This window comes from Crocuta crocuta, unplaced genomic scaffold, assembly GCF_008692635.1.
Source record: "Crocuta crocuta isolate KB4526 unplaced genomic scaffold, BGI_CrCroc_1.0 scaffold46, whole genome shotgun sequence".
NCBI lineage: Eukaryota > Metazoa > Chordata > Mammalia > Carnivora > Hyaenidae > Crocuta > Crocuta crocuta.
In genome coordinates this window covers 1,045,566-1,071,849 of record NW_027530975.1, presented here as the reverse complement: position 1 = coordinate 1,071,849, position 26,284 = coordinate 1,045,566, and the positions used below count along the sequence as shown (strand labels likewise).

At 38.5% G+C, this 26,284-nt stretch overlaps 1 protein-coding gene across 2 annotated transcripts in view; it reads right to left on the bottom strand.

Annotated features, from left to right (window-relative positions):
* Nucleotides 1–4,802: 4,802 nt before the first annotated feature.
* The window catches only part of SLC16A9 (solute carrier family 16 member 9), a 52,680-nt gene continuing 31,198 nt past the window's right edge, over nucleotides 4,803–26,284 (bottom strand). For both annotated transcript variants that reach the window (XM_077770145.1, XM_077770146.1), the window contains exons 3-6: nucleotides 21,528–21,671; nucleotides 10,708–10,803; nucleotides 7,321–8,238; nucleotides 4,803–6,912 (exon numbers count right to left, since the gene is read on the bottom strand). In XM_077770145.1, coding sequence (XP_077626271.1) covers nucleotides 6,734–6,912; nucleotides 7,321–8,238; nucleotides 10,708–10,803; nucleotides 21,528–21,671 — 1,337 coding nt within the window. In that variant the 3' untranslated portion in view covers nucleotides 4,803–6,733. The remainder of the gene's footprint in view (nucleotides 6,913–7,320; nucleotides 8,239–10,707; nucleotides 10,804–21,527; nucleotides 21,672–26,284) is intronic.

Below are 26,284 nucleotides of genomic sequence, written 5' to 3'. Positions count from 1 at the left end.
GAGAATTTAACAAATAAAAACTAAGTTTACTCACATAGCAAGATGGTAGCTGGAAGAGATAGGAAGCCAAGCCTGCTCTGTTGGACTCCAGATCCCATGCTCTCTCCTTTATGCTGGGCTATTTTCTTGTTAACGTCCATCGTTGATGTTCAGCTTACCAGGCCCCAGGCAGTTACAACAGCCCTTGGTTCTCCATGGATTTCCTTGGGGTATGCTCCTACTCCCAGAACTGTCCTAGCTAACTAAGCACTGAATTGCAGTTTACTCCAACACTGAGCCCCAGCCCTCCTGAAGATCTCTCAAGGAGGGTGGGGATGGGCAAGTTCCCCTAAGGCAAAGTCAAGAACACGCAAAAGAAGTTTACCTCTAACTTCCTGATGAAGGGAGGCTTCCTCTTGCCTGAAAACAACCTGGAGCTTTTCAATTTTCAGGTCTTTCTGGAAAGACTGAGATGCTTCATTTTCTGAAACAGGTCTTTCTGATATGTTTCATAGCTGTTACCTCAGTGGACGCAGGCTGAGGTAATGAGGAGACTATCTCTCTCTCTGGAACACCCAGTTTTAGAACTCTCTCTTTCTCTCTCTCTCTCTCTCTCTCACACACACACACACACACACACACAGACACACACACACACAGACACACACACACACAGACACACACACACACGCACACAGTTTCTCTCAGGTTTCTTTGGGGCATCCATTCCCAGTTCCATCAGAGCTGCCTCCTGGGGCTCCTTAATGCTTCTGCTGTCACCTTCCCTTGGTTCACACCACTTCCCAGGGCTTTGAGAATAAAGCCCAGGCCCAACTCTGGTCCCTACTTATGCTTCTCAGCCAGTGATTGCTAAAACCCCCCTTGGAAATTGGAGCTGTTTCCAATCTTGAGCAGAGGAAGGTCCCATATAATCCCATTTTTATATAACAGTCTATATATAGTTCCATCCAGGGACCTGAGCTCATCCTGACTCTGTGTCTCATTGGCAGTGAGACAACTGTGCAGCTCAGTTTTGGTCCAAATGATTCCTCATCAGCCCTTGTTCACACTTCAGGGAAAATTTCCTTCAGGAGGGGATCCTGCCCAGGATCCTCAAAATGGCACCCTCCTAGCAGCCATAGAGACTATATGAAAATGGACTGTTGAGTCTGGCCTGCCATCTTTTAGAGGTTGATATAGCCAGTTCTTTGTTGTTATGGTCCTAGAGCCATTTGAGCTATGCTTAGAAATGCCCTTTAAAGCTGTAGGTGTTGAGGCATTTTCAGATCTAGCTGGAGGAATAACTTGCCTTAGCACGTTTGGCATTTTCCAGGGAGGAAAAACAGTCATGTCTCTGTGACTTTGTAGTTTTAGGGTGACCTACAGCAGGACAGCACCTTGACTGCTGTTAAATATTCTTTATTGAGAATATGCCATTCACCAATGTTTGTAGACTATCACTTAGAAAAAAATTATTATTCTATCTATCTATCTACATCATCTATCTATGTATATTATTTTTGCAAGGAGAGAGAATAAAAGTAAATGACTCTTTGGAACAAGGAATCCATGTACTAAGAAGCAACTAATGTGACAAGCCTACGAGGAACAGAATCCCAGAAGACCTGGAATCACACTCTCCCAAGAGTAAATCTGAAAGACGTCCCGGGAAGGCAGACAGACCTAAGGGCCCTGAGCTGAGGCTAATTAGTGCTCAGTAAACAAATGACAGCATTTTGCTTTCCAAGTAATTTTAGGACTGCCTTCCAAACAGCTCGGGTGATGAGTTCTTAAGGAAATAAGTAAAAGTCCAAATTCCCATAGCAATTCAATTTACAAAGTGAATTCTATTTGATTTGTAGAGGAACAGTTTGTGTTTTGTTTTGTGTCAGAACCTCTGAATGGCAATTCCAGAAAAAATGTGCTGAGTCATGAATCCCTAAGGATAAAAGATTTTGACAAGAACATGCCTGGAGGAGGGTAAGAGCTGTGACAGCTGTACACCTTAGAGATAAGAGAAAGCTTATTCTTCTTCTTCTAAATAAGGGCCTTTCAACACAAACATTTACCCCACACCTGTGCCCAGGAACACTTGACACATCCCCCAGATACTGAGAGGGAGGTGTCAGACACTAATAATGATAACCACAAAAATCATAACAGTTAATATTTGCTGAACAGTTGCCAGGAACTTCTATGGATGGGGTTATCTTGTTTAATTCCCATAAAAGCCCTATGACGTGTTTGATGAATAAGGAAACCAAGGCTTTGAGAAGCTAAATAATATGCTCCCAATCACCTAGCCATTGGAACTGAGCTAGGATTCGAACCCAGAAACCATAACCGTAACAAATATGTATACTGCATCTCTGAATATTATCCATGTATTCATACATCTCCTATCACCTTTACTGATTGTGGTTAAACTCCTGACGCAAAGAGGCATTTTATTTACCGGCATCCTTCAGACACAACTGATAGCAGAGCAAAAGGCCCCGGGATTGTTATTAATGAAGGAGAGATTATGTGGCGCTGCTAATGTAAACTGTATATTTTATGTGTTTAAAATAATACTCCTAAGTAAAAGAAAAAATGAGACGTTCTTTCCTTCAAAATAGAGCTCTCCTTTATTTCCCAGAACATCCCGAACTAAGATAATCCTAGATTGACTGCTGGAAGTTGAGGCTATCTGAGATCAGGGGACTTTCCAGCCAGCACAACAACAATTGACCTACCATGCGGTCATGACCTCCCAGTGCTGCAGCTGCTGGTTCTTGGGAATTGTTCCTCATGGGACCTTTAAAAGCTGGTGGCTGAAACTTCTCTCTTGATGACACAGTCACCCTTGAGAAAATGAGTTTACCAACTGGCTCCTAGGAGGCTCATCAGAGAGAATGAGGCAGGGGGGCTGAAAGGAAGAAAGAAGGTACTTAACAAAGTTTCTTTCCTCAACTCAGCCCCGGGCACTTGGAAAGTCAAGAAACATCTCTTGAGTCACAAAAGAAAGATTATGTCCTAATCATATAATTTCATTATTAAGTATGTTTTTAAAATGCTTATTCTTGGAGCACCAGGCAGGCTCAGTGGGAAGAGCATGTGACTCTTGATGCCAGCCGGGGTCATGAGTTCCGGCCCCTTACTTAAACAAATAAATAAAGTTTAAAAAATGCTAATTCTTAGGAAATAGACAAGTCTTCACATACACATGACTTCTCTATTCACTAAAGGATTGGCTCTACAGCAATACTTCCTCCTAAGCCCCATTTCCAGCCATATTAGAAATCAAAACATTCACTAGAAACTTGTTACCTTTTGCTTTTGGAAGTTACTTATATATTTTGTCCATATCATGACAATTATGTTTTGCACCATACACTGAGGATTAGCATCCTCACCTCACAGGGCTATTATGAAGGATAAATAATATAATGTGCCTAGAACATATTAAAAATTCCACTAATATTAACAATTCCACCAAAAAAGGGACAGATTCCTTTTTGAGAATATTAATAATGATCTTTTTTTTCTTAAATAGTTTGTTGTCAAGTTGGTTTACATATAACACCCAGTGCTCATCCCAACAAGTGCCCTCCTCCATGCCCATCACCCCCCTTCCCTACTACCCCACCTCCATCAGCCCTCAGTTTGTTCTCAGCATTCAAGAGTCTCTCATAGTTTGCCTCCCTCCCTCTCTCCAACTATTTTTCCCCTTCTTCTCCCGCATCATCCTCTGTTAACTTCCTCCTAATCCACCTATATGTGCAAACATATGGTATTTGTCCATTCTCTGCCTGACGTATTTTGCTCAGCATAACACCCTCTAGTTCCATCCATGTTGCTACACATGGCCAGATTTCATTCTTTCTCATTGCCATGTAGTATTCGATTATATAAATATACCACATCTTCTTGATCCATTCATCAGTTGATGGAAATTTAGGTTCTTTCCATGTTTTGGCTCTTGTTGAGAGTGCTGCTGTGAACATTGGGGTAAATGTGCCCCTATGCATCAGCACTTCTGTATCCAGGGAAACAATCAATAAAACTAATAGGCAACCAACAGAATGGGAAAAGATAGTTGCAAATGACATATCAGATAAAGGGGTAGTATCCAATATCTATAAGGAACTCATCAAACTGCACACCCGAAAAACAAATAATCTAGTGAAGAAATGGGCAGAAGACATAAACAGACACTTCTCCAAAGAGGACATCCAGATGGCCAACAGACACATGAAATTATGCTCAGTGTCATTTCATATCATATTCATATCATCAGGGAAATACAAATCAAAACCACACTGAGATACCACCTCATGCCGGTCAGAGTGGCTAAAATGAACAAATCAGAAGACTCTAGATGCTTGCGAGGATGTGGAGAAATGGGCACCCTCCTACACTGTTGGTGGGAATGTAAGCTGCTGCAACCTCTCTGGAAAACAGTTTGGAGGCTCCTCAAAAAATTAACAATAGAACACCCCTGTGACCCAGCAGTAGGACTGCTGAGAATCTTAATAATGATCTTGACAAGATTCTCAAAGATGAATCTGTCCCCTTTTTCCTCAAAAGGATTCTGTAGGATTGACATGTTAGCCTTTTGGAAGACAATGGTCAAAATAGTTTAGCAAATTTGACTTTTGAATATGTTGAGGTCCAATCACCAATTCTGGGGTCTGAAGTGAACATGTAATCATTTTTTTTTACATTCAAGTGAAATGTCACTGCAATTCAGAGAAGGAGGACTCATTAAGAGAAAAAGCATCCAAACCAATGCAAAACAAACAAAAAAATATTTTATTTTAACTTAAAACTCATTCCCTAGACAATGGTAAATGCATACTCTGGATGGTATTGGTAGACATAGTGAAGATGCATTTGGACAATTATCAACATCGATGAACGTGGGATGTAATGAAAGTTAAATTTTTCCAGGTTATTGGACTTCCTGAATATAATGTTGGCAAAGAGGAACTTTCAACACAAAAACATTTAGTTTAACTTTTTAAAATGTCACTTCCTTTATTTATTAACTTTGACAGTGACCGAAGAATGAGGTACAGAAAACTTTCCAAAAGTCTGAGTACGGAGGAGAAATCCAAGGCACTTTGAGCCCCATTATTGCATCACTAAGCAGAATTAACTCAGTTATGAAATTCCCCCACACTCCAAGTTTACAGCATAGAAAAGATCTATTTATGGACCTCACTGAGGTGTTGTGGGGCTTCATGCTTATAAAGTGCTTCAGGTGCCTTAGAAGAAAGGCAACATACAAGTATAAAATCATATATTTCAAAAGAAATGAAAAAACAATTTTGGCAAAATAGGAAGAGTGTGTCCTATTTAAGGAACCACAGTTGGCTATTTATTAAAAAAACCCTCACCTCAATGGTTTATTGCTTTTTTGTTTTCTGTGTAAGAGAATGAATGTTTCCTGTTGCCAGTCTTGTAACCCTCATTCTCCACCTGGCTGTGTCGTCAGAATTCCTTGAAGAGTTTGCTAAAAATATAGATGCTTGGCCCATAGCCTAGACCTACAGTATTAAAATCTCTAAGAGTAATACTCAGGCAACCATATTTTTAAAAGGATCTAGAGGATTCTGATGCACAGCAAAGTTCAAAAAATATTTCTTTAGAAAAATGTCCATTTATTATACATTATGCATTGATTTTCATACAAAACATTTTTCTTAAGATTGAATAACGTTGGATCAGGGTGTTAATTTCTTATTGCTTTTTTGTCTTCCCATGTCCCATACAGACTCAGAGTTCAACACATACCCACACCACACACACACACACACACACACACACACACACACACACACACATTTTAGTTCTGCCCTTGAATTAAAATCTGATAGTGGTAAAATCTGATAGTAGCAAATAAATCCTTCATCAAGATGACACGCAGGGATATGCAATTCATCCCCACTGTGCCTGAAGCAAATGGATGTTTCCTATTTGCCAGAACGGAATGGTTTATGCATTTCCAATTTGGAAACAGGTAAAATCAGAATTTCCTGGGAAGCATCAGCTGAACAGGATGCTGACAGAGAAGAGTGAGGATGCTTATGGCAGCCAACCGTGAAGCAAGGCTGTGGTGAGTGCCCCAGTTTGGAGATTGCCTGGCTTTTGGCAAACACCTTAGGAATTGAAAAGACTTAAGCATAGTGGATACCATAGATGCGGTGCTGCCTCAAGGTAAATAAAACAAAATAGTGAAAACCAGTGGCTGTAATTTAAAATATCTTTGAGGAAAAAAACCCCAAAACATCAGCTTGCTCCACTGCAATTCTTAACGCCGTTTTAGTAACCACTTTCATCTCCTGACTGGCCTGAAGTCTTCTACATACTAGCTAGTCTAACATAGAGAAGAGAGTGATTTAGTCCCTGGTGGCCTTCACATATATCTCATCATGCTGCCTGCATCAGGTCTAAAATAGAAGAGCCCCCTCTGAGTGCCTTTCAGTGGAACTAATGGAGACTACAGAGAAATTATATTTCTTTACACAGAGAAAGACTTTCTAAGGCTGGCCAAAATCTTTACAATGTCAAGAACCCATGAGTAAGAGTAAAACAGAATAGTCCCACTTCTTGGGAAAAGAAAAGAAGGGGGGGAAATACAGGCAATACAAGCTATGTATACAGTACATAGAGAATAGAATTTGTAAGAAACAAACAAAAAATTCATTCAGAGTCAGCCACAGTGAAATTTTGCTATGAGAAAACAGTCTGTAGAGCTTTCCAGTATCCTCTAAACATTAGAGGTAACTTTGTACAGAAAGGTTGTTGGGGCCGGTTTGGGCAGCAGCCTGCTGCACGTATCCCAGGAAGGCAAGGTGGCTAGAAGCAAGATAAAACCTCCCAGCAGGACGCAGAAGCCACTGAAATAAAACGCAATGTCATAGGTCTGGGTCCAGTCATAAAACCAACCTGAAAAGAGAGAAAGAAAAAAGTGAATTTGATAGAAATAGTAAGACTTGGAAGCCCATCCCTTAATTTTATCAATTTTGTATACAATAAGGATTAGGATAGATAGAACCCCATGTACTCGATAGCAGCCTCTTGGGAGTTAGCAGAGGAGACTCTCCCAAATAATCTGGACAAGGATAAGCAGGCTTTTTGAGTTTCTCCCAAATAAAAAATGAACACACATCCCTGAGCAAGTATATTGGCCTTTTCAACTATATCAAACTGATTATGAGTAAATCATTACCATCAGACATCTATGCAGATTTATTTTGTGCTAATCTGTGCTACTATTACAATTTCTGGATTTCTATATCTAGAGATATTACAAAGAAGAACAGTAAAAATGGGATGCTTTAAGAAAGATCTTACCAACAATTGGTGGTCCAAGGCTATTCCCAAGTCCAGCAAAGAACATTAATATCCCATAGGCATGGGCTAATTTTTCAATTCCCACAGTCTTTGTGGTCACATATGGGAAGATGGACCAATTACCAGTAAGAAACCCTAGAATCCCAGAAAGTATCGCCAATGTGACATAACTTTTGGCAAATGGAATTGCACACAAGGCCAGGCCCATGATTATTAAAGTAGCTACATAAAGATATAAGGTATTAATCCACTTGAAGTCAGCCAGTATCCCTAAAAGGAGTTTACCAACTGCTGTCATAATGCCAATAATGGAAATAAGAGGCATAATAAGCTCTTCTTCTTTCACATTTGAACTTCTTGCCACATCTTCCATAAGTAATGAAGGCGGAAATCCTCCAATGTCAAAAAGAAAGATAGCAATGAAGAGTGCTAAAAATACTTTGTTTTTAAAAAGAGCCACAGTCTCTCCACAGTAGTTTTTATATAATTGCCACTTCCTCTTGGCAAGCTGTTTGCAAAAATATGTCTGTTCTGCAACTTTCTGTTTGTACGTTTCAGTTTCTTTTGCGTGTGCCATTGTTGTAGGGCTTTTATGAAGTAGGCTCTCCTGTTTCCCGCCACCACTGGCGAAGGTGCTCCTGCATGTTTCCTCAGCACCGTAGTGCTTTCCAAGAATGTTTGTGTTTTCTTCCAGGTCCTTCTCCTTTTCACTGTAAATAGAGTATCTCTCTGGTGCACTTTCCAGAGCTGCCTTTTCAGGCAAAGGGCAATCAGAGGGCTGGAGGGGTCTCATCAGGCTACCACAGGCTAATATGTTTAAAGCTAAGGCACCCACAATCAGCAGGCACCCATCCAGCCCATAGAACTCAATCAGCAACCTCTGCAGAGCAGCATATATAAAAAGTCCAACACTTGAACCTAAAAAGAAACGGGAGCTGTTCAGTCTGAATCTCTTACAATCTGGGGCTCTCAGAACAACCATTATGGATATTAGCCAAAGAAGAATTATAAAGGAAGAAGCATGGTTCTATTCCAATAAACCCTTATTTATGGACATAGAAATTTTTATTTCACATTATTTTCAAATGCCCTGAAATATCCTTTTGATTTTTTTAACTGTAAAAAAAACGTAAAAATTGTCCTTAGCTCATGAGTTCTCTGAAAACAGGCAGTAGACCAGATCTGACCCATGGACATTAGTTTATTAACCACTGTTCACCATAGAACAAAATCGCTTCCCCCAAAACCTTTGTTTCATGCCCATGTTCCTTTTTTTCAGTGAGGTCACAATGTTTCACGTTTTTATTTTTTGTTTCTTTTTGATTTTTAAGAAATTCTACTGTGAGTTTCATTTTGTGTGTCATCTCTCTCACTGAAGGTAGATGCTATAAGCTGAATGTTCATGTCCCCCCAAATTCACATGTTGAAATCTTAACCCCCAATATGACGGTATGAGGAAGTGGGGCCTTTGAGAGGTGATTAGTCATGATCCCACTGAGCAAGCGTGAATGGGATAGTGCCATATCAAAAAGACCCCTGAGAGCTTCCTCTCTCCCCTTCCACCATGCAAACATGCCACACAACAAGAAATTAGCAGTCTGCAGTTTGGAAGAAGTCTGTCACCAGAACTCAAACATGCTGGCATCCTGCTAGTGGACTTCCAGCCTCCAGAACTGAGAAATACATTTATGTTTTGTGGAAGTCACCTAGTCTATGGTACCTTGTTACAGCAGCCCAAAAGGACTAAGTAGATTCACAGTTCTCCTTAATTTTGGCTCACCTAGCTCCCTGTGAGTTGAAACTGAAAATTCCTTAATTCTGCCAAATCTTAATTGTCTAGGGTCAATCCATTTTTATTTCAGTGTGCCATGACCTAGGGCCTTGCCCTTTTTCTAGGCTGAGTGAAAGCATACAGCATACAACTTCTGACATCTTCGGCACACATACAAATTTGGACATTAGGGAAACCCCAGTTCATAATGATAATAACTCATGCTTTTAGGACCCTTGCTATGTGTCTTACATGTATGCTCCTTCAAGATTCCCAACAACTTGATGTGATGAGTACTATTATTATCCCCACTTTACAGTTCAGAAAACTGAGGCTTAACTCAACAGTTAACAGGACAGTTAGATGCCTATTACCAGAGAGCCAGTAAGTGACACAGGCAGGATTCAAAACCAGGTGGTCTGGCTCTGGGGTCTGTGCTTGTTGTTACATTACAGCACCTCTACAAAAATGGAGTATAGACAAGACCTACTGTCCTTTAAGCTCATGCTACCTTCACACTCCACCCCACACCTGGGGGAGATCCTGTAAGGTTCTTTGAACTGCATTCCAACTTCTTTGGATTCTCCATCTTCTGTTTTTGCTATTTCTTCTTCCAGTTCTGCCTTAGCCAAGCCATGTCCTCAAGACTCTGGCCCCATCTCCTCTTAGGAAATGGATTCCCATTTCCCCCCTGCCAATGCTTCTTAAACCACCTTCGGGAAATATCCAGCTTAACTGAAGTCAATCTGGAATCGCTTTGTTGCCACTGGATTGATCTCAGGAATAAGACATTAGTTTGGGTCCTGTTGCCAGAGAGATCATTGTACTTCCTCTGTTTACTTCAAAGTCTGACCTCCAGGAACACCAGCTCATTAACAAGTAGCATATGTAAATGTGCCACTTTTACTAAATTTGGCAGCTGTTTCGTAAGCAAACTGGTAAAATATTGCCCACGGAAAATTTTGAAAAGCTCTCTAAACAGCTTAGGAAAAAATCCATCTGAAAGGTATGATGATGATGTCACTTTAAAACATCGGAGACTTCCAGAAGGCTTTTATATTTACATTTCCCTCAGTGATCATCTCTTTATTATTAAAGGAAGAACAAGAGTAAAGGGTCTGTCATTTAGATATGCACTTGGCCAGGGAAATGTATTTGTAAAGAAAGTACTTCTTTCAATTCAGAAAAATTGTACATTGCACAGTAAATGGGGATGGCAAGATGTCAACAGCAGGCTTTCTGACAGGGCCCTGGAACCTCCATTTTCTGGGCATTTCTCCTACCTTTCTCAGGGAGAAGGTGCCTTACATAAGTACACGCTGCTTCTTTTATTGAGGCTCTCACCAGCTTGTGACTCTCCATGTACGGGGCCATAAGCTTTTCTTTCCTTTAGTATATTGGCCATCAAATGTCCCAGACTTTTAATGTATGTATCCTAGGGTTTTTTGGACCCACTACCCTTTTTTAAAGTGGAAAATAAAATTTTCTTCTCAGGCTAGAGTAAAACAAAATAAGCTACCTAAGTGGTGGATGGTTAAACATACTGTGTTTGGTAACTTTTAACTTCGATTAGAAAACTGAATAGTGACAATGCTGTACTTATTTTGAAAATGTACCTGTTGATATCAGGCCAAGAGCAAGGCCTCGGTGGCTGTCAAAATACTGGCATGTAATAGTCACTGTTGCCGTATATAATAAACCACATCCGAGTCCTAAACATAAGAAGACATTACATAAATTAAGATAGATTATATTACTTCAATCCAAAACAACAAAAGAAGAAAAAATATTAATTAAGTATCTCCATTAGGTTGTTCTGTTACTGACTGGCTATAACTCTTCAGAGTTTGGATCTTAGGTCCTTTGATGTCACTTGTGCATCTCCAGTGGTCATATTTGGGCAGGCTCAGTTTTCACTCCACACCCATAGGATTGGGATCAAGTGAAAAAAAAAAAAAGTCCAACTTCTCAAGCACAGATGAATAATGCAAATTTAAGTCAAGATTTTACAGGGAGGTAGAGATAATGGTTAAGTCACCAAATAGCACCAAATTGTAAAATTTAACCAAACTTGCCCATTCAGTCTCACTTCCAAGTCTTTGCCCTCAGTTCAGTGTCCTTCCTTCTCAAAGTGCTCTAAACAATTTGAGAAAGTTCTCCTCATCATTCCATGCTATTTTGCGAGAGCTTATAGCTTGCACACCCCCAGTCTGCAAAACAAAGGCCTCTGGGGTTCTCAAATCATCCCTTCACAATAAAATATATATTTGTAAGTTTCCTCTTTCAGAGATGTAAACTACTCTATTTAGGAGGAAATGTATTGATTTAGTTTGAAATATCTTTGCAAAAAAAAAAGGAAGCAAATACACTAAAATATTAAGAACTGTTAAGTTTAAGTGGTGAACATACAGTTTGTTTGCTATACTATTTATTCTCTACTTGTCTGTAGATTTGAAATTCTTTTATAATTAAGAAAAACTTACTAAATTTCCCTTTCTTTTTAAAAAATTTTTTTAACATTTATTTATTTATGAGAGACAGAGAAAGATAGAGGATGAGTGGAGGTGGAGAAGAGAGAGAGGGAGACACAGAATCCGAAGCAGGCTCCATGCTCTGAGCTGTCAACACAGAGCCCAGTGTGGGGCTAGAACGCATGGACTGCGAAAGCATGACCTGAGCCAAAGTCAAACGCTTAACCAATTTGAGCCATCCGAGTGTCCCTAATTTTCCCTTTCTTGAGACCCAAGGACTATATTTATCTCCACATCTTCTCCAAGGCTTTTGTTTGTTAGCTTAATCTTTTCTTCCCTATTTAGCACCTATTAAAGCCAGTTAGTTTTTCATAAAATTTTCCTTTGGCTTCTAACTCATGGCTTTTTGCCTTTCTTCTGCAACATCATCTGTTCTTGAGGATCATTCTATAAACAACACATAAGGCATAGTTTAAAAACTGAATTTTAACAATGGCCCATTAAATGAGTGAAGATCATTGTCATTGCCTTTAATTGGCACCTAAACTATGATTAGAAAGAATACATGGGCTTAACAACTATACTGCATAAGTGTTTTAGGAAATCAACACTTTAAACAATCTAGGACTCCAAAGATCATGTGTGATTCCATAAAAAGTCATCTTAAAGAAATGAGATAGACTAAAACAATTATATTTTAAGTAAACCTTTTTTTCTCCTTCTTAAAATGTTTTTTTTATTTTAGAGAGAAAGAGAGCACAAGCAGGGGAGAGGGGTAGATGGACAGAAAGAGAGAATTCTAAGCAAGCTCCATGCTCAACATGGAACCCAACTCTGGGCTCAAATCCCACAACTCTAGGATCATGACCTAAACCAAAATCAAGAGTTTCACATTCAACTTACTGAGCCACCCAGGCACCCCTAAATAAACCTTTTAAAATAAAATCCCCTTCTTGTTTAAGGGGAAAAATATTATCACATGAACTAAAACATGAGTTGAAATACAGTTTATACAGTTGTCATTTATATATTTGTCATTACTATTTATATATAGGACATTTCAAGATACGAAATAAAACTGTTTCTGGGGTGCCTGGGTGGCCCAGTTGGTTAAGTGTCCAAGTTCAGCTCAGGTCATGATCTCATGGTTCATGGGTTCAAGGCTCGCATCAGGCTCTGTGCTGACAGCTCAGAGCCTGGAGCCTGCTTCAGATTCTATGTCTCCTTCTCTCTCTGCCCATCCCCTGCATGTACTCTCTCTCTCTTTCAAAGATAAATGAACATTAAAAAAAATTTTTTAACTGTTTCTGAACAATCAATTTCAAAATGAAAAAAATGTCACCCTTAACTAAGACTATATACCTCAGAAAGCCTTTGGAAGGGGAATGAATTTACTTTTCTGTGATTTGCTTGTCAGGACTCTGTCAAATGTTAGGCATTACAGACAAGGAGGAAAAAGACATTTCTGATTGCTAAATGTCAAGTCAGAAAAGTTGAAGCAGCAACTTTTAAAATTTTAACCTGAGACCAAAAAAAAGACATTTAAAAAAATTATTTCAAGGCCAAGGTTTAATAGTTAATGCTATTTCACTTGTTTTTTTAACATAGCAGAAATTTAAAATGCTTTCTCCTTCAACTTTTCAAAAAGGTACCATGATGCCTTCCTACATCTGTGCCAAGACAATCTTAAATGGGAAGTTATTATTAAAGAGGGCTCCCTAGAATCCTCATGATCTTTCACAGAGTCTGTAAACTCAAAATTATTTTCATAATACACTAGTCCCCCACTTACCCACAGTTTTGCTTTCCATGGTTTCAGTTACCTGCAGACAACCACAGTCTAGAATGTCCAGATGATTCTCCTCCTGATATACCATCAGAAGGTCAGTAGTAGCCTAATGCTATGTCACATGCCTATGTCACCCACCTTACTTCATCTTATCACTCAGGCATTCTATCATCTCACATCATCACAGAAGAATGGTGAATGCAGCACAATAAGATATTTTGAAAGAAACTACTTTCATATAACTTTTATTACAGTATATTGTTATTACTGTTCAATTTGATTATTAGTTACTGTTGCTAATCTCTTACTGTGCCTAATTTATAAATAAAACTTTATCACGGGTATGTACATAGGGTTCATGACTATGCATGGTTTCAGACATTCATTGGTAGTCTTGAACGGTTTCTCCTGTGGATAAGTATCCCATGAATACTAACATGTTCCCTGCTTTATTCACTGTGTTTACAGTTAGGCTGATGGAACAAAAGAGATGGTGATAAAACCAGAAGGGCCTCAGCACAAATCAAGGTATTGGTACCAAACTTTGATATCAAATTATGCTACATAATCATACACTCAAAACAAAAATATTTTTTAAAATTCTTCATTTGGATTACAATTGCTGCAAGGAAAACTCTTTACACAATTATTTAAGTAGCCAGCTAAAATAGCCCCCTTTTTATCTTGTGACCTTGTTTTTATTTGAAAGAATATCTGACAGACAAAATATGTTACCCAGACTTGGGTATTTGGTAGACATTTTTTTAAAAACAAACTAAGAAGAGAGACTAGTGGCAGTAATTGTTAACGATGATAAAATCTAAACTTTCCAGAAAAAGATAAAATTTTTGAAAACTTATATCCAGGACCATGAATTTGACAGCTTTCCAATACATAAAGATTTTCTGACAAGTCTTCTGGTGAAAGTAACAAAAGTGATTTTTTGATGTCATATAATGAAATGTGTCAACATTTATAAGTTCTTTCATAACCTAGTGAACCTAGTGAACCAATATTCTTCAAATAACCAATTCATGATATTACAAAATTAGGTTTGAATGAAGAGCCATTCAAAGTGCAGAATAAACAAATATAACAGAGTATGAAAAGTATATTGATATGGTGCCAGGTTCCATATTACAATTAACTTTGGAAAATCATCACTTATCAAGTTTTGGTATAGTATCGAAGAAGAGTATCTACAATTACCTGAAAAGGCTATTAAAAACTCTTTTCTTTTTTAACTACATCTTTACATGTGACAAGATTTACTTCATATATTTCAGTCAAAAAAACAGATTGCAACAGATTGTGCACAGAACAGATATGAGAATCCAGATGTCTTCTATGAAACCAAACATGAAAGAGATTTGAAAAACTGTAAAATAGTGTAGCTCTTTCACTAAAGTTTGTTTTTCTTTTGGAAAGTAGAGCTATTTCTGATAATAAGTACATTATTTATTAACATATATTGGGTTTGTTATTGTCTTTAAATTAATTACTCAAACAAATGTTTTCAAATTTCCTAGCTTTTAATAGAGTTAATTTTAACAGAAGAAATATCAATAAGCATAATCCATATATTCAAAATCTTCTTGGGGTCCTAAATAAAAGAGTATAAAGGGTCCCAAGTCTGTACAGTTGGAAACCACTATCTTAAAGCATCCTTGACCAAGGGATTTGACCAATTATTTCTGACCAATGTTTTAACCAATAATTTTTTATCAGGCTTCTATCACTGAAAAAAATTCCGAGCAGCAGCCTGCAGTATAAGCGCAATAATTTTTAAGCTAAATACCTGTATTACTAACAATTCAAATTAGTAAATATTAGTAAAATATTGTTTACCTTTATAGGTACAAACTAAATATATTTACATGTTCTAACATTTCCTTTCCACATCTTATGTTCCATTTCACACACCTCTGGGCCAGATCACAACTATTGTCTCATCTCCTCCCATCAAACTAGGCAGAAACTCTTTATTACACCCATGCATAAATTATCAACCTCCCTCCATCTCTGCACCGTCACTGCCTCAGTCCACCTCCTCATGTTTTCTGAGCTGAACTCTGGCTTCCTGATCACTGTCTCAGCTTCCATGACTTTTTCCCAGCAATCTACCTTCTAAGCTGTTGCCATATAATTTTCATCACATCATGCTCCTGCAAGAAAGTCCATATAAAAACATTTTGTCATCTGGCCTCTGTTGCATGCCATGCTTTGATGTATGTGCACCTACTCATATGACTTCTGCAGTCTTTAAACAAATACTTATAAAAACATTGTTATCAGGGTACCTGGGTGCTCAGTGGGTCAGTTCAACTCTTGGTTATGTGTGTAACTGAACAGAAACTATTAAGGTCCTACATTTGCATATGAAACTTCTCCCTGAAGTATTATTTTTAGGAAAAGGAAACATTTAGTAACAGTTCATTTTAGCATAGCAATCCTAAAAAGCAATATGGATGAAACTACGGAATCCAGATACTGTGTACGGTGGGGGTAGGTGCTGTCCAGGACATTCCTGGTTTGGCCACTAGAAGTATCAGATCCTGGAAAACCCATTAGCCCTGGACAAACGAAGACAGTGGTCACTGTAATGTGGGGACCTGTCTCTCAATCATTTGGGAGAATTCCTCTTATGTATGATTTAAAGCAAGTATTTGAATCACTTCTTAGAATAGTTGGGTCAATATGTTTTATTAACTTAACCTTTGGTTAGAATAAGCAATTACATATAGTATTCCAGAAATACCTACTTCTAGAAATGAAATTGTGGGAAGGTAACTTAAGAGGCCAAAAAAAGATAAGTAACTTTAGCGTATCCAAATGTTTTTATGTTTCTAGCTTCAAACATCTGCATGGGAAGTTAAAAAGTACATGCAATTGGCTGCTTTTTTAATAAACTGGCTCCTTCTTTTGTATGCTTAGCATGAGTACTCATTAGTACTCTGAACATTGACATTGACTAGTTAAGAGCACAGGCTTGGAAATCAGGTAAGCATGGATTCAAATCCCAGCTCCATCAGTTACTGGCTGAGTGACTTTGGGGATTTGAGAGTTTACTTAAACTCTCTAATTCTAGGTTTTTTTATCTTTAAAATAATCTCACAAGACAGCTGTAAAGATGAAGAGACACTGGGTGGCTTAGTCGGTTGAGTGTCCAACTCTTGATTTGGGCTCAGGTCATGATCTCCAAGGTTGTGGGATCAAACCCTGTGTCAGGTTCCATGCCGAGTGTGGAGTCTGCTTGGGATTCTCTTCCCCTCTCTATGTCCCTCTCCCCTTCTTGCTCTATTGTTGTTGCTCTCTCTCAGAAAAAAAATATTAAGAGACATAAAAAATGTAAAAGATTTAGTATCTGTGCCTGGAATATAGTAAGTACTAAAAAATAACCATTTTATTGATATTTGTTTTCACTTTTCACTTGAGTATTATGACATTATGTCAATAATAGCTTCAGACTAATTAGAAAATCATACTTCCTTATTACAGTTGAACATCCATGAGAGAAAAAAGACTTTCTTTAATGATATAACCATTAAAAACAAAACAAAACAAAAAGGCTTATAAAACTCTAACCGCTAAAATGAACGCCAGGAAATGACCTTTATCTCATTTGCCATAATTGGAACAGGAGCATCAGACTGTCTGCAAACATGGTTTTTCCCTCCCATCTCAGTACACTGTGCAGATACAGTTCACAGCCAGATATTACCATGAAAACAAAGGAAGAGAAAATTGAATTTTTCCAAAAACCAAAAGGGAATAGTAAGCAAAAACTAACCAGGCAGCTTAAGAACAGTATACTCTGAAGAAAAGAGAATGTAAGTCATTGATCTTGAGTTGTGCTTTCCAGAAAAGCAAATGGAAATGATTGAGGAGAAGCCCGAGCTTATTAAGTGCTCATTTCCTGCTGGCCCCCTCCAGCCTCCCTCACCATACTTTCTTTTTTCTGGTTTGGTAAAGTAATTGAGAAAACAAAAGCCTGAATTACCAGGCTTGGCAGTGTGGCTTACAGTCACTTGAAAAAGGAGAAATTTCCATTTTATGTTATCTACAACAAGATAACATCGTATTTTCAAGATGATACTTTTTAAAATATCAGTTAAGGGATAAACAGAATTATGCCAACTAATAAACTTCAGTATTTGTTTATATTGTGTATCATAATTAAACATACTAAAAAGCTTTGATTTCTCTTTCTATGTTTTCAATCTGTTATACAAATATTGCTGACTCAATAAAGCTTCCTCAGTAACAAAAAACTGCTGCTGTGGTCTTGAACTAATTGGTCAGCAGGAATTTAAGGAAAAGGAAAAACATGTATGAAATACCTCTTTGTGCCTCTGTGTATACACTTGCTCGCGAATGGGCACAATATTACTGTGAAGTCATATTAGTCCCATTTGATAAAAAATAAAAATGGAAGCTCAGAGAGAATAAATAATTTTCCAAGCTCACAAAACTAATAATAATGGTAATGCTAGCTAATATTATTGCATTACTTCATTAATTCACAAAATTCTAAGGTTGATGCCATTATTATATGCAGGTTTAAAAAACGAGAAAACAGAGGGGCACCTAGTTGGTACCAGGTAAGTACGGGCTCTTGATTCCAGCTCAGGTGATTATCTCACGGCTTGTGAGTTCGAGCCCAGCATAGGGTTCCACACTGAGAGTGCAGACCTTGTTTAGGACTCTCTCTCTCCCTCTATCTGCCTCTCCCTCACTTATGCTTTCTCTCTCTCAAAATAAATTTAAAAACTTTATTTTAAAAAATTTTTAATGTTGATTTAGTTTTTCAGAGAGAGAGAGAGACAGAGAGAGACAGAGTGTGAGTGGGGGAGGGTCAGAGAGAGAGGGAGACACAGAATCGGAAGCAGGCTCCAGGCTCCAAGCTGTCAGCACAGAGCCTGACACGGGGCTCAAACCCACGAACTGTGAGATCATGACCTGAGCCGAAGTGGGCAGCGTAACCGACTGAGCCACCCAGGCGCCCCTAAAAACTTAAAAAAAATGAGAAAACAGAAGTTAAGTAACCCGTCTCTCTGCATATTGTCTATTTTAAGACACCATCTAGTTCATTCTAGACAAATGAAAATCCTTAGTATACAATTCTGCACAGAAGTGGTGCTCAGTGAATGTTATCATCAGACTGAATCCTTCTTGCTGTTTCTAAGAAACTCAATACAAAAAGGAAAATGAGTTTAGATGATAATAATTTCCTGTCATTTCCTTTTCAACTGGATACTCTAAATGATGACAGAATGGAAGTATTGTTGTTCACTATTATCTTACTTATTTATACCACAGATATTCTGTGAGCCCTGTACTATAAGCCAACAGAGAGAAAGAAAGAAAGAAAGAAAGAATGAAAGAAAGAAAGAAAGAAAGAAAGAAGAAAGAGCAGAGCCCTGTATGCTAAGCCAACAGAAAGAAAGAAAGAGAGAGAGAGAGAGAGAGGAAGGAAGGAAGGAAGGAAGGGAGGGAGGAAGGAAGGAAGGAAGAAAATAAGAAAGAAAGAAGACGCCAACCACCGTAATAAGTATTAATTATCTGCTAGCCAGGAGTAGGTCACGGGTCCCCAATAATTACCAGAGAGTGACTTTTTACTAACTGAAATCTAACTCAACTCTTTTTTTTTTTTAATTTCTCTTGACCTCATTTTGTCCTCACAAAACCTGTGTAAGGTAGGTTTCCCAGGCTGCTTTCACAGATGAAGAAAGAGCCATTCGTGGTCAAGCTTACTCAGGCTCACAGAATCTGTCTCCTGACTCTAAGCCCAGCGCTCTCTCCATGAGCTCGCAATTTCTTCTTAGCTGCAGGGATTCAGAACCTATCGCCAAATCAGTCTTCAGAGCTGAGCCTGTTTTCTGACCCACAATCCGCTAAGTGAAGGAGAAGCTAGGATTCCAGGAGGGAGGACATTGCAACAAACACTATGACAAGTATATAGATAATGGTACCCTAAATATTTCCCCAACGACAACTCTGGCCACTTATTTAGGTAATTATGCACTAGGGAAAGTGGGATACCTTTTGAGCATTGTTGGACACAGAACATGAACCGGCAATGTTAACTAGGGGCCTGAAGCATTTACACGGCCTTCCCTTCAAGTGTGGTCATATGGGGCCAGGTAATATATAGGATCATTGCCCAGGTCTGGTTTACAATGGATCCATTGAGTCCATGGGCCCATCCACATTCCCGCTACTTCATTGGTTCACACATACATGATGGTTGGTATAACCTCCTACATTGTTCCTTGGCCACGGTATGAGTTATCATAGTGGAGAAAGCTAAGTGAAAGCTTTGTAACACTACCACCACCACCATCACCATGAGCTGAAAGGATAAGTCAGACCAATCTCAATTCCTATCTAATTAATTGAAGATCATAGATTCAGGAGGTCAGGAGGCATGGTTAGTTATCAAAAGGTTCCAACAACATAAACCAAATCAAAATTAACGTCACAAGTTGAAAAAGCACCCCCCATTGCTACAGAAATTTTGAAACTTAGTTTTGGGAGTTAGTTAATATTGTCTTTTCTTTCTATATATCCTTATTCTTTTAACACAGTCAAATGTATATAAACCTTAGACATTGCAAGCCAATATTTTCTTCCTAAAAATTCATTTTTACCTATCAGTAATGCAAATGCTGTGTATCACTCACTGCTTATCAATTTTTAAGTTGGTAACAATTTTGTATGCCTGATTAACCATGAAACCATGTGAAGGAGTAAAATCTTATGCAATTTTAAACATGTAGACCAGAGTTTGAACTAAATCTTATCAATGGCATAATGATTCAATTTTCTATGTAAAAAGGGATTTGTCCTAAAAGGAATAATCCAATATTCATGCATAAAAACATATATCTACATTTTTATTTTTATGATTTTAGACAAGAATGCAAAATGCTTATCAAATGAAAACTCTCAAGTTTACACCATATATTAATGTGTTTGTACCCATAAGCCCAAAACTGTATTAAACACTACACAGAATATAAAATATCAAACATAAATGACATGTTCTTAAAGAATTGACTTGCTTATTTATATTCAGTTCTCAGCAGTATTAGGGTATGTAGTTACATTTAACAATAAACCTTAAGGGTTCTAAAAGCACCCAAAAAAATTACAAAAATGTGAAAGAGGTCAGGATCTGACTCAGGTCAAGTCAGACTGACCTGACTCTGATCTGGTGTCAGACTGACAGCATTCAACCCCAAATCTCCTAGTTATGTAGCTTCATTTCTCTGAGGTTCACTTTCCCCCTCTGTAATATGGGTTCTTATGAAGATTAAATAAGGTCAGGTAAAGCACTTAGCACAGAGCCAAGCACATGGTAAGTACTCAGTACATATTAGCTGCTATTATTTCTATTAGGTATTATTCTGGAAATAGTCCCAAGTGAAAAAGAGGATTATTAGTACCCAACAAAATCAGGTTCTTTCAGACACTAAGAAAAACTTGGAAACCTGGAATCATCTGTTTCAAATTCCTAACAACTGCCCCTAGGAATAGTCTGATGATGTTGAAAACTGAACACAATTAGGACAACACATCACAAAGGAATCTGCCCCAGAGCCGTCAGTGCCCTCAGGCTCCCTCTACTCTTCTCCTGTAGCTAGGATCACCGTCAATTCTCCCCACCACTCAGTTTTCTTCACTCATGCCTTATCTTTAAAAAAATAATAATAATTGTGTGTTTTAAAATCTCCCTTTTAATTCTGCTGTAACTTCGTGATGTGGGCCCTAGAAGCACACGATGTTTAGAACACAAACAACCCAGCAGAGCCCTGCTTAGCCCGCCAGTATGAAAGGGACCACTTCCTAAGTCATCGAGAAGTGGCATCAGCCACAGGCTCCCTCCTCTTTTTTTTCCCCTTGTGTGCATTAGAGGCCAGCACTGAAATGAAACCCTTCTTGTGCCTTGCAAGAGAACATAGCACGTGTTGATAAAACATGTTTATCCTTTCAAATATTTTGATTCACTGGGTGGACGTGTTACTAAGGCAATAATTTTTGGTGAAGTGGTCATTGAAAGTAAATTATTTTTTATCATTTTCACATCTTATATTAACTGAATCATAAACCTGACATTGACAAATGATGTTTAACTCTTGAGGCTTAGAAGAATTATAGTGACCAGGTTTCTTACCTACAACAATGCCATAGGAAAAAAACAGAAAGTAGATGTTGGGAGCAAAACTGCTCAACATCAGGCCTCCAGCTACCATGAAGCCACTGAAGATTGTCACAGGTCTTGCTCCAAAACAGGAGACACAGAGGCTGCAGACAGGACCTAAAATAATAAATGAAACCTTCACTTAGGTAACAGTAACCTCCTTCCCACAATCCTAGGATCCATCCCATCAAAAATTTAAAATGACTCTTTCCATCATACAATAACAACCCTAGTAGTAAACATCTACTATGTATTTACTATGTGTTAGATACTCTGCAAGATACTTCATAGAAACAGTCTCATTTCATTTTAATCTCCCTGCATCCCTGGGAGGTACATGCTACTATTAACCTCATTTTTTGATAAGGAAATTAAAGTTTCAGGATGGTAAGTCCACGTAGGTAAGAAACAGGCATTCTGGAGTCAGGCGTTATTCAAATTTGAGCTTTACCACTTGCTGACAGTTTACTCTCAGTCAATTTATCTGATTTCTCTGTGCCTCAGTTTTCTCATCTGAAGATTGGAATCATAATCATGCTATCTCGTGGTGTTACAGGGAGGACAAACGAGAGCCCAGGTGTCAAGCTGATCACAAGGCCTGGGACAAGGAAGTCCCTGATCAGTGCCAGCTCCTCCATGATGAGAGTGGCGGCAGCAGCCACCAAAGTGGTAACAGAGGAAGTAAAATCCCAGGCAGTCTGACGCCTGAGCCCAGTGTCTTAACCACCTTACTATTCTGAGGACTTTTCCTCCTGCATGTTCCATGTGTATTTCCTCCCCAGAGCTCCTTTCCAGAATGAAGCCAGTCATGTAATTGATGGGGAAAATAAGCTTGATGACTGAATGAACACAACTAATCGCCACCTTGCAGAGTGATGATGTGGGGGTGGGGTGGTTATGCACTTCCTAGAGAATATTCTCGCAGGTGGGACCAAACGGAGAAGCATCCTGCCTTTTCCAGCACAGGTGTCAGTACCACTGTCCTACATTCTACATATAACCTGGAATTTGAGGGATGAAGTGCACTATTGAGTGGCAGGCTACAGTGACCACTATATGGATCTGTTCTATGCAGAAGTGGGCAATGGCCCATGGAACAGGATTTAAGTGATAGTAAAATTCTTTCCCACTTAGCAGTGTACCTACATAGCATGTACAACTACAGAGTTGAGTATATCAGAAAGGACACTGAGGATTATTCAGCACATTAGTCTCATTAAAAAATTTTTTTAATGTTTTTATTTATTTCTGAGAGAGAGAGAGAGAGAGAGAGAGACAGCATGAGCAGGGGAGGGTCAGAGAGAGAGGAAGACACAGAATCTGAAACAGGCTCCAGGCTCTGGGCTGGCTGTCAGCACAGAGCCTGTTGTGGGGCTTGAACTCATGAACAGTGAGGTCATGACATGAGCCCAAGTCAGACACTCAACCAACTGAGCCACCCAGGTGCCCCATAGTCTCATTTACATGAAGGAAACTGAAGCTCACAGAGGTTGTCCATGCCCATGGTAGAAGAGTGAGCCCAGGTTTTAAAAACAAAGAGAAACCTTAATTAAGTTGACAACAACCTTTCAAGGTACAGATTATTATTCCCAATTTTTAAAAAGTATAATCACCAAGATGGCAAAAGACAGACAACAGTAAGTGTTAGCAAGTATATGGAGCAATCAGAACTCTCCTAAACTGCTGGTATTGTCTCCTAAACCTGAAACATGGTATAGCCCAGAAATTCTGCTTCCATATATATACTCAGTAGAAATAACTGTACCAAAAGTACATAAATGTTTGCAGCAATACGATGTATAAGTGAATTCTGGTAGTCACACAGTGGACTGCTGTATGGCAATCAGAATAAAGGATCTATTGCTACACAGACAGAAGTGTCTCATAAACATATATGGAGTGAAAGACACTCAAGACGAAAAAGTATAGGGACACCTGGGTGGCTCAGTCAGTTAAGCGTCTGACCAGCTCAGGTTACAATCTCACTGTTCGTGGGTTCGAGCCCTGCGTCGGGCTCTGTGCTGACAGCTAGCTCAGAGCCTGGAGCCTGCTTTGGATTCTGTTTCTCTCTCTCTCTAACCCTCCCCTGCTCATGCTGCATTTCTCTCTCTCTCAGAAATAAATAAAACATTAAAAATTTTTTTAAAAAGACGAGAAAGTATACATTATATCATTACAATTATAAAAGTACAAAAACAGGCAAAATTAATCTATGATTAGAAGTCAGGATAATGGTTATCTTTGGTAATGGGTAGGGAGTTACAACCAGAAGGGAGCACAGCCCAATTTCCAGGGTAGTGCCGATCAATGTTCTGTTTCTTGATGTGAGTGTGCTTAGTACATGGGTGTATTTGGTTTGTGAAAAATTCATCAAGCAATATTCATGATATGTACACTTTTCTGTATATATCTTTTTTAATGTTTATTTTTGAGAGAGAGTGAGCACACACACATTGCACACACACACACACACGTGTGTGTGTGCACATGCTTGTGTGTGTGAGCCGGCAGGGGGTCAGAGAGAGAGGGGGGAGAGAGGATCCCAAAGAGGGCTCAAACTCACAAACCACGAGATCATGCCCTGAGCCAAATTCAGAAGCTCAATCGACTAAGCCACCTGGCACGCTCCTGCGTATATCTTTTATTTAGATTTTTAAACATTGTAAGTAACCTCAAACTGAGAATGAGTTTCATGTCAGTAAGTGAAAAAGCCAGGATCTGACCACCCCAAGTCCAACATTCCCGCCAAGAGCAGATACCCTCTCAAGTGCATTCTTAAGACCAGGTTATGACCACTAAGATACTACATAGCTCTCAATATGATGGCTCTCCCACATTCTCCCTGGTCATGAACCGGCCCCTGACATTTCAGGCCTTCTATGTGAGCCAGTACAGAAGAGCAGGCTGATACATTTATACCTTAAACAGAGGGGAATATTCTGTGCCAGTGTTTTAGAAAGAAAATAAATTTGAAAGATCAAACTTTTCATCCAAGAGTTCAGCTGCCTGTGTACCCAATGAGGAGTACTTAGATACTTCAAAAATAGGAATTTTTTTAAAGGTCAAATTTCATAAATGGATGTCTGACATCATAAAGGCATGACCCTTCTTGTGTTGTTTACCAAACTGCACTGACATTGAGAATCAGCGTCAACAAATTTAACAGGCACAATGGAATTAAAACAGAAATTATTGCTGGCATACCTGAAAAGTTTGAAGTTTCATCCTCAAAGTAGGACTTTAAAATCTATGCTCCTTAACGCATACTAATTCTACAAGGAGACACAGAATTTGGGAAGCCAGGGGTAGGGATGAAGGGTCCTAATTTTCATAGCATGTGCAGTAACACTGTAACTATTACATGCTAATAAGTACATAATAATTTTCAATTATGTGATAAGTTCATAAATTATTTTGTCTAATACATGATTCACAGAAAACAATTAAGCCTAAGGAAGAAATGAGCAGAAATTCTTTGACCAATAAAAACAGTAAATTGAAAACTCTTTAAAAAATTCTCCACTTTCATACTGCCATCTGCTGCTTACTTAGAGAAAAATATCTTGACGTCAGAGATTCTAAACACAGAATTTTAGAGGAAAGAGGCCTTGGAGAGGGTCCAAACATGTCATTTTAAAAATGATAAAACTGAAGTCAGAAATGTTCTGTAATTTGAACAAACATCCATAGCCAATCAATGACAGGGCTAAGGCCAAGTCAGCTTAGCATTCTTTCTAACTAAGAAGTATTTCAATTGATGTCTTATTTTTTTTCCTAGAAATAAAAATATTAGTAAAGAACACCAATGTACTTTTGTTAATATCTTGCAGCTCAAGTAGTTTTATGAATTGAGGGCAAATGAAATATAACATTCATGCTCATCTTGGTGTTTAGGGCAAATAATTTTATGCCCGTCCTCGGAACCAGAGTATTTCTAGATTCTGTTTACATAGATTTAAACCATATTAACCCCATATTTCATCAATTACAATTATGGTAAAGTATAAATGGAATTGAGCATTAGATCATATCCATAAAACATGACACATTTACATGTTTAGCTCTTTGTAATAACAGGCCAGTTTCCAAGATGATAAACCATAGAATACTGGACTAGTTTCAAGAGGGATAAATTGAATAAAAAGACTGCTTTCAGAGGAGATTTCATATAATGTGTCAGGTCAAACGCTTTGCAGAAGTGGCTTTGGGAACAAACATTAGTTAACTCATAATGTGAGCCAGTGATCCCACTTCTTGAAAGCTGTAACATTTTAGAAAAAAAGCAAAAAGAAACCTTCATCATCTGATTGCCAGGGTTTTAACAACTAAGGTCATTTTTTTAATGTAACAACTTTGTGTTATTGCTATCATTCCATTAAAGAGCAGGAAGAAATATCTTAATAGGGAAATAATGAGCAGGATATAATTTCAGAATAAAATGTAAGATAGTAAGAAGATAGTGGGAACTTTATATATACACACACACAGTATCATTGCCTTTATATTAATTTCACCTTCAATGAAAACTTTCCTTGAAATTACAATTGTATGTATACTGGTGTTTGGGACCCATTATTACTATTACTACATTCCATTGGGAGATTAATCTTGACTGGTTGGTTGAACTGAAAGTCCTTGGCTGAGTGTTAAGCAGCAAAGCTGGCAGTGAGCACAGAAGAAAGGTCTGAGGATGGTTAGACAGCAGTGTGGGGCACTAACTGCTAAACAGC